Consider the following 8,960-nt stretch of genomic DNA (forward strand, 5'->3'; position numbering starts at 1 on the left):
GAAACCGCCTGCGCCCAGCATCCGCCCCGGGATCCTGTGCGTGTGCGGAGCTGGCTGCGGCGAACAGGAGGAATAGTCTCTTTCTCTTGACTCCCCCCAAAAACAGGGAGCCCTGCCTCGTCCTGCCTCCCGCTCAAACCCCGCAGAAGGCACCGGGCCCTTCCCTCCTCCTCCCGCAGCAGACCAGCCCGGGGTCTGAAGCCCGCTCCCTGGGTGTCCCCACCGCGGGACAGAGGCTGCTGCACCCCGTCCGCGTGCACCAGATCCCAACACAGTGGGCTGCAGTCCCGGGCGACATTCTGCCGCTGCAGCGAGCCCCGCAAGGAGAGACGCTTCTCTCCGGGAACTGCAGCGTGCGCGACGGCCCCGGGAGGCACCGCACAGAGCCGCCTCGGCACCCACCAGGGCACGGGGCTGGCAGCAGGACCCCAAATTTCTGCGCCTCTTTGCGAGACGGGCCGAGCGAGACCGCAGCAGCTCGCACGTGGCTCCTCCGCAGCGAGGCCGGGACTTGCACGCCTGCTCTCACCGAGCGCAGCTCTGACCCAGACCCAGAGCAGGCCTCGTGCCCCTTTCTGAGGGCAGGGACTCCATAACCGTGGCTGGAAGGGCCCTGGAAAACCCCGGCATTAATCTAAGAGTTCCTTGTGCGTGGACGGGACGGGACTTGGCACAGATCTCGAGCCCGGCAGGATACTGGTCAGTGCTGGAAGCATCCGAGGACAATCAGGGCTCTGGAGCTGTCTCCACAGCACATTGAAGCAATCAAGCCACTGTACGTGGTCCTCAGAATCTTAATCCCCTATAAAGTTACCTCCAAGAACAGTCAAAACCTTGTCCAAACCAATAACAAATGCGAAATGCTCAGCCCCATCGCCGCTGAGCTCAAGCAACGCGTCCCACGTGGCTCGGGCCCTACGGAGCTCGGGTTCTTTCAACCCCTTCCAGCCCCTCTCGACGCCTCCCCGGAGCCCCCCAGCCCCGATCCCTTCCGACGCCTCCTGCCAGGGAGACGAGGCGGCATCCGATTCCAACCCAACGTTAAGGACGTGCCGGTGCCAAACCCCGCACCCCTGGCTCCCGCTCGGGGGGCAGAAACGCTCCCCGTCCACCGCAGGCGCGGGGAAAGACAACAAGCACGGGGCTCGAAATTCCTTTCACTGGGATCCAATAAAAACCTTGGCAGTTGCCGGCCTTCCTGCCGGAAACCCGATATCCAAGAAATAAACACGCTTCCCACTTTGAAGGGCTGCAGCGGGCTGCGGGGCCGGGACGCGAGCGGCTCCCAGACGCCTCCGGACCCTCACCTGCCCAGGACAGCCCCAGTGGGTGCTCCTTTGGGTGCAGCCCTGTGGCCCAGAGCTCCCCTGGGCCAAAGCTGCGCGGGAGATGGGGCAGCGACGAGCTCGAGGAGCCCTGGCTCCTTCTCCCAGCCACGGGGTAGCCGCAGGGTGCGAGTTCCAGCAGCGCCGTCCCTGGAAGCGAGCTCGGGGCCAGCGCACCCCAAATCGCAGCAGGAGCGGAGAGACAGCAGGGGCATGGCGACGCGGTGCTCGGCCGTCACGCGGGGATTTGCAGGTCCCCGAGCGGGCCTGGCCATCGCATCGAGCGCCGCACAGGGCGAGCAGACAGCTCGCATGCACCTCCAGGCCCTCCCCTCGCGGAGCTGGCCTCGCACCCAGCGCTTCCCCTGCGCATCTGCTGCGGGAGGCGCAGCCCGCTGCTCGGCAGGGAGGGCAGCTCCCGGCCAGATCCTCTGCGGCACATGAGATGTTATCCGGTAAAAAATAAATCACGGCTGGCTCGGTGGAAGAGGGGAAGCGAACAGTGCCGGGACTCTTACCTCCTGCCTCTAGCAGGGGGGGGCTGCTGCTGCGGCACCGCCGCTTCCCCGCGGCCGGCCTCAGACGCTCAGCTCACTGAGAGCCATGAAAGGAGAAGCGGCCGCGCGCTGCCCCGGCCCAGGATCATCTGCAGCTTTATTCCTTTTAGAGGCAGCCAACGCACAGATGTTCCTCAAATCCCCGGGGATGAGTTCCTCCCCAGCAGATGTGCAGTCCTGCTCGCCTGCCGGCGCTGCCCCGCGGTGCTGGGGACCCTCGGGGGCGCGCGGCCGGCCCCCAGCCCACCCGGCACTGCAGGGGCTGGGCACGGCCAGGTTCTCTGCCCGCTGCGGTGGCTGCGAAGTCACGAGGAGGGGTCCCTCCGGCCACAACCGAGCCTTTGCCTTCTGGACGTGTTCTTCCGAGGCAAACTTTGACAGTGACGTTGCCCCTACGAGCCGGGGAGCCGCTCAATAACGGGCTGGGAGCCTGAATCTGCACCTTGCTGGCTCTGCTCCCGTGACCAGCTGCTGGGTGACCTCTGCAGGAGGAGTGGGGGGGTCTGTGCCCTGTGCTGCCCTGGTGGGCATCTGGTGGCACCAGCACCGTGGCTCCGTGCCCTCGTGGGCAGGCACCGCGTGCCCGAGGAGGGCGAGCGGGAGTGCAGGCGGGCGCTGAGGACGGAGGAGGCGCAGAAGGCACCTGCGGCTGCTGCACCTACCTCAGCGAGGCTTGGCCACACGAGGAGCGAGGCAAAGCTCTCAGACGTGACGTGCTCAGAAAAAAAAAAAAAAAAGGCCTGCTGGAAGTGGGATGGGGCGAGAGAAACAGCTGCAGAGCGAGGCAGCAGAAGCTGCGCCGTGCTCCTCTCCTCCTCAGCGCCTTGTCGGAGCGCTGCAGCTGCAGCCGGCGCGGCTGTTGGGGCAGTGCACCCAGCCCCGTCCCGCTGGCCACCTGCGCAGCCCGGCTGCAGGAGAGGGGACGTCCCGCAGCTGGGAGCCTCACAGCACCGCGCGGCACGGCTCTCGGGAGCCGCAGAGGGCTTGTGCAGGAGGCCAGCATCAAAGCCCGGGGGAGCTCTCGACGTCTTTAGCAGACGGCACGTAACGGATGGGAAAAGCAGAGGACCACACACTTCTGAGAGCCGGCCTGCTCCTACAGAACCGCTGGGCTGTCGGACCTCCAGGGCACGGAAGCCAGGACAAATCCTGCCCTGCCACACAGCCACCCGTGAACGCTTACCTTAACTACTTCATTAAGCGTGGCTGGTGTTCAGTTTCAGCTCAGGAAATAAGCACAAAACGCCTGAGAGAGGAAAAGCAGGAGGCTGAGCCATAAACCAGACAGTTCCCACAGATGTTCTGCATAAAACCATCCCACTCTTCTGCGCTCCAGCAGGAAGAACTGTCACGGTGAAGCCCTCTTGTTTAGCCAACGCCTTAAAAGTAGCGCTTCTCTAGCAAACAAACGCTGCAGGGACACTGGCTGTCTGTGCACAGTTCAGTCAAATTCGGATGGAAGAACGCGTATCCTGAGCTCATTCTGCAAAACAAACAAAGCTTTTAATGCTGTGAAGTTTGCGGGCAGACCTCTGGCCAGCGTGCTTCACCCGTGCTGAAATTCCGCAGAGAAAGAGGTGGAAGAGGAAGGGATTAAATTCAACCGTCAGACGGAAAATGGTTAATTGGAAGAGGAAGGGATTAAATTCAACCGTCAGATGGAAAATGGTTAATTGGAAGGCTAATTACCGAGCCGTACCTGCCCCACGAGGAGAGCAGCTGCTGGCCCTGGCTCGGTGGACCCGGCGCGGTGCCCCGGTGCTGGGGAGCAGTGCCACCCAGAGGGCTCCTCCAGAAACAGCTCACTGCATCTCGCCTCTCGCCCAGCACAGCAATGTTTTCCCCTCCAGATCAGCCTCCCCTCCCTTTGCCAGCTCTGTTCCAGCTGTCGTTCAATCCACCGCCCTCCCTCCCTCCCTCCGGAGACAACCGAGTCTCACCAGACAGTAACTCCAGGTTAGGGCAAGGCTTCAGCAACTCTCGGGGCATTTATTCACCACGCCAGAACGTAAAAATAGCATCTTTAATAGCTTTATAGTTGGCACAGATGGTATTCAAACTCACCACTTTTTATTAACAAGCTATGAGACAACACATGGCGCAGTTCCACGGAGGGCAGCTCCAGCCGCATGTGGCTGCTAAGCCGTGTGGCCGTGACAGGTTGGTGCTTTACTCTGTTCATTTACATTCAGCATTTATAGTCAAAGTAAAACCCAACAGCTAGCTTTAACCACACACACACACACAGATAAGCCTGGGAAGGATGTTTCTGCTGGCAACCAAAGTCTCCTCCTCTTGGCAGTACACAAAAGCCCAGAAAATGTAGTTGTAACACACGTTACAAGAGACTTGCCGCAGCCACCGCTGGCCAAACAGCACGTGACATAATGCAGGAGCTTCTACTCACACCTTGAAGAAACGGTTACGAGGAGAGCCCTGTCCCCTCCTCCAGGAGACGCGAAGGCCAGACCAGCACTTCACGCAGTAAGATGTGGTCTAGAAACTGTCGGCGGTGAGAGGATTTATTTCAGGAACCCAGAACCCAGCGGAATACTACTACTTTACTTTCTGAAGTACCTTTCCCAAAGGACTTCTAGCAAACCTCGCTGCTGCCCTCAGATGAGCAGGCTGTTGCTGTCCTCACACAGATGTGGACGGGGTGGCGGTGGCACCAAATGGTTACGTGACTTGCCTTGGGAAGCAACAGCAAGCCAGGAGACCAAGGAGCTCGTAGAAAAGCCCCGCTTTGACCAAACAGAACACACGGTGTCAAGAACTACTACGCAGGACGAAAATAACTCCCAGCCACACTTCACGAGGGGGAAGGGAAAGGTTGAAAGCATCCCAGAAGGTCTGAGCAGACATGTAACTGACGGGAAGAGTTAGCAGTGTCAGTCTGAGAGAACAAATACGAACGTCAGACGAGAAGACGGTCGCAATCTGCGTCCAAAACATGAGGCCATGAACTCACGCTGGCGACTGCATTCTTCCTCCATCCACATGTGCTTGTTGTTCATCTGCCGTTTAAATGGATGTCATCTCTCCGGCATCACTCAGTGCCACTAAGTGTTACGGCATGTCTCTGTCACGTAGTTCCTCTGCAAGCATTGCTCAATAGCAACCACGTGCAAAACTTTTACTGGGGGTGAGGAAACATTTATAGGTCTCTCGCAACACTGCAATTTGCTTAACGAAGAATTTAGTCCTCAGCAACAACGAAATCACTGACGCTGCTGCGGATACGTCTTGCTCATTAGCATCTCCATCCTGACAAATATTTAGTTTCTTCAACCTAGTTATCCAAAAGGAGCCCGAAGTAGCCAAGATACTACACAGTCACTTTCAACCTTCAATTTTCTTATCATTTGTCGGTAATAAAAATTTCCAGTTTCTATGGGTACTCTATAATCACAATAAGTTACGAGGCATTTCTGGCCTCTGTTCTGCTATGAGGAATTCCCTCTCACCGTCACGATCAGGTGCTGACGAGGAGGGAGGTAAGAATGCATAGTGTGAGGTCTCTGATCATCTGTCCTCTGTCGAGGCCACTTTCCCACCTAGCGGCCCTGTGCTGCTGAGGCCTCTGTTTTTCCTTTAGTTTCACCCGGGGCCTTGCCACCATCTGCTTTGTTGGAATAATCTCGCTCTCCAAAAATAGTGCTTCCAATCCTGACGTTTGTGGATCCAACCTCTATCTAGGAAAGGAGACAGAAAGGAGGAGTTCAGAGCAGGCTGCCACCCGCCCGTCAGTGCAGTCTGCAACCAGTCTCAACGCTCCCCACGCCACAGAAGGACAGCTCCCCGTGTATTCGCCATCTGCAGCTACAGCCAGGGTCTATTCTGATCCCCGGAAAGGTATCCCAGGACCAGGAGAGCTGTTCTTCGTGGAACAGCACCACCGGGACCTCCATCCAAGCAGAGGACGCCTGGGCTGAACACCTGGATGCCTGCTGCTGCTGAGGGTAGCTTGGCTCCCGAGAGGAGCACAGAAGGGAGCGGGACTTACTGCATGCTGGAAGTCTGTGGACATGCCCATGCTCAGCTCCACCTTCTCAATGGGGAGATTCAGCTTCTCACACACTTCCTGCCGCAAAGACAGCAGCACCTGGGAGAAAAGAGGAAAGACAGGATCACACATTTGATGACAGCCACACCAGCTCAGTTCCAAGGTTTCACGGCTAACAATTTCTGGCTTTCTTTGCAGTCTCCTTCATACAGGAGGCAAAGTTCCCACATTTCCTGCTGAGGCGTGCTCTGCAGCACTAAGAGAGCACCGGAGATTCCCCATTACAGGCTGCGCTGCTGACAATGTGTGCACCTACAAGCCTACACATCCTTTGAAGACAACCAATTATCACACCAGCATGACAGACAAGGAACAGAGACCCAGTTCCTCTGCCTGGCGCAGCCCCGTACACAGAGCGTGCAAAAAAGGCTGACAGAAACCTCATCTGAAAGCAGGACCAGAGGATTTAGGATAAAAATTGCCACCTGATGTGCCCCTGCCAATATCCTGGCTACAGCTTCACAGAAAAGATGAGACCAAAAATAAACATGCACCTTGACCTCTGCAGAAAGGAGCCCAACACCTTCATTAACACTGACGCTGCACGGGTCTGTACTGCCCTGAGCCAGGTGTGCATTTCTGTCGGTAATCTACAGTCAGACTCGTATCCTGACTGTAATGGGAGGCCAGCCAACAGCTGACAGTTTCTTCTAGAAAATCTTACCTGGAAGTCAGGATTTGGCCCCTTGCTAAGGTCATGTCCGACGCTGCCAATTGTCATCAGCCCCACGAATTCCAGGCTTGGACACTTGTTGATGACATGCTCCACAGCGGCTGCGGTGTCTCTGGGAGGCAGGCCATGCTTACCTGGCAAAAAGTGGGGTGATTTGAGCCAAGCTCTGCCAGAAAACTCCCCTCCCCATAGCCAGGCAGAAGCTAACTGATGGTGAAGTTTCATTTTAGCACAGAGAAACTCCTTAAGAGCACAAACCAACAAATCTCACTCAAGTTGTTTCTTCTATCGAGTCAGTGAGACAAACGTGTGTGTCATCAGAAAAAGCGTCCGCCACTTACTGTCCTCTCCACTAGTGTTAACTTGCACCATGACTTTCAGCCTCTGAGGTGACCCCTTCTTCTGCCATGAGCTGTTGACTCTGTCTGCCAGCTTCACAGAATCCACCGTTTCCAACATGAACAGGTTAGGGACAGCTACAGAGAAAACACAGAGGCTTTGGGCTGCCTGTGCGACACACGAGCAAAGGTATTTACAATTGTGCACAGCTAGCAGTAGACTACAGCAAGAGATAGCAAACAGACTGAATCAGGACTGAAAAATGGGGCAGTATCACATTGTTTCATTCGCTAATTGGCGTTTCTTGCTAGCTTGCAATCATTAGTACTAATAGGTGAGAAAGGTGGTTATTATTTGAACGTTGGAAGAATACTGCCTGTGGGGTCAAACAGAGATAAACAGAGCTTACCGATCAACTTGTTGACATTATTTTTCTGCAGATGGCCAATAAAGTGCCACTTAATCTCCGGGCAAGAAGATAAAATCTGGAAGCAGAGAGGAACAGTTAGGTTTGAATGACAATTCCCCCTTCCCCTATGTAGTCCCTGTTTGCCCACAAACAAAACACCAGACATCCAGTCTTCTTCTTTTGTTTACCAGACACGGGTTTTGTTTCCCTTGCTAGGCACGGTGTTTTTTCAGCAGCAGGATCAAACCACCTCCATAACAAACTCCCTAAGAAAAGCCAGGACTTTGAACAGCCCTCAGGACACAACTATGCAAGGGGAGAGAATGCTTAAGAAACTGTCAACTTACTCTGGAGTCCGATGCCTTTTCTAGCAACTCCTGAACCTAGGAGAACCCAAGACAACCTCTTGTTAAGATCACACCAGAGAAGATCACGCCGTAGGAGCAACCTCGCTGGAAGCGGGGCTCCTGGGGCCGCGTGCGCCCCGGCAAGCACAGCGCCGGGGCCCCAGCGAAGCCCGGCACACTCACGTAGTTCTCCCCGAAGCTGCGCTGCCCGTGGCTGTAGGCGTCCATCACCATCTCGGCGGGCTTCGTCTTGCTGACGGCCACCAGCCGCGGCTGCACGTCCGGGAGGCCCTGGGGGAGCGGGGGGTAAGGGGGGGGGGTCCCAGAGGGCGAGGGGGGGTCCCCGAGCCTCCCACATTGTCCCCCAGGCCCCCAGCCCCACGGACAGGCCGCCAGGGCCCGGGGACACGGCGGAGGGGGCACGGGGGTCCCGTCACTGCCCGGGGGGGTCCCGTTAGGCCCGGGGGGGGGTCCCGTGGAGGTGCAGGCCCCGTCACCATGGCAACCAGGGCCTGCCCCGGCGATGCGGGCCCGTCTCCATGGCGACGGAGGCCTTGCCGCCATGACGGGCGGGCCTACCCCGGCGGGGGGCGCTTCCCCCCCGACCCGCGGCCCCTCACCTGCGGCCTCCGCGCCGCCGCCTGCTGCACCCGCTCGGTGACGGCGCGCAGCGCCGGGCCCAGCCCTTCCCCGGCGGCCATGCCCGCTCTCCACATCCCCGGCCGCCCCGCCGCCTTCCGCCACACACCCGCCGCGCTCCGCCCCCCGCCCGCAGCCAATCGCAGCGCACCGTCGCGGCCGCCGGCCAATGGCGGAGGGGGGGGCGGGCGTCCCGGCGGCGGCGCCATGTTGGGAAGGTCGGGGCGTCATGGCGGACAGCGCAGAGGGCAGCCCAAAGGCAGTCAAAGGCACCCGGGGGCGCCCCAAGGGCACCCGGGGACGCCCCAAAGGCACCCGCGGGGCCCGGGGACAGCTCGGGGATGCTGAGGGGAAAGGCAGGGCCGAGGGGCCCGGCTCTGGCTGCCCGTGGCGTGCACCCTTCCCTTCCCTCAGGCCTTACCTGGGTTGTAGCCCAAATTTGTGAGCGCTGTGCCGCGTCCGAGGTCGCTGCCAGGCTGTGATGGGTGGCGAGGAGCTGTCAGCACCTGTCCCTGCACCCCAACATCCTCCTCCCGCAGAGGAGCTCCATCGGGTTTCCACCGGTTGCAGCTTCTCAGAAAGAGAAGGCGTCGAGCAGGCGCCTC

General features: G+C 58.6%; 1 protein-coding gene across 1 annotated transcript; it reads right to left on the reverse strand.

The window, feature by feature from the left end:
* Positions 1-3,891: 3,891 nt before the first annotated feature.
* On the reverse strand, positions 3,892-8,493 carry PLPBP (pyridoxal phosphate binding protein). Its single transcript, XM_083812023.1, has 8 exons — positions 8,337-8,493; positions 7,900-8,007; positions 7,717-7,752; positions 7,370-7,445; positions 6,963-7,097; positions 6,613-6,755; positions 5,889-5,987; positions 3,892-5,577 (listed from the first exon to the last, which is right to left on the reverse strand). The coding sequence occupies exons 1-8, from the start codon at positions 8,430-8,432 to the stop codon at positions 5,440-5,442; spliced, it is 831 nt and encodes a 276-aa protein (XP_083668149.1). The 5' UTR covers positions 8,433-8,493; the 3' UTR covers positions 3,892-5,439.
* Between the last annotated feature and the right edge of the window lie 467 nt (positions 8,494-8,960).

This window comes from Anser anser, assembly GCF_964211835.1.
Source record: "Anser anser genome assembly, chromosome: 26".
Taxonomy (NCBI): domain Eukaryota; kingdom Metazoa; phylum Chordata; class Aves; order Anseriformes; family Anatidae; genus Anser; species Anser anser.

Bases quoted from the DNA above. Each gene is read 5' to 3' on its own strand.
- PLPBP (XM_083812023.1), bottom strand. From the start codon at position 8,432: ATGTGGAGAGCGGGCATGGCCGCCGGGGAAGGGCTGGGCCCGGCGCTG. The intron at 7,753-7,899 runs GTGAGTGTGCCG...GGGTTCTCCTAG, and splicing joins GCAGCTTCGGGGAGAACTAC to GTTCAGGAGTTGCTAGAAAA. The intron at 6,756-6,962 runs GTAAGTGGCGGA...ACTTTTTGCCAG, and splicing joins TAACACTAGTGGAGAGGACA to GTAAGCATGGCCTGCCTCCC.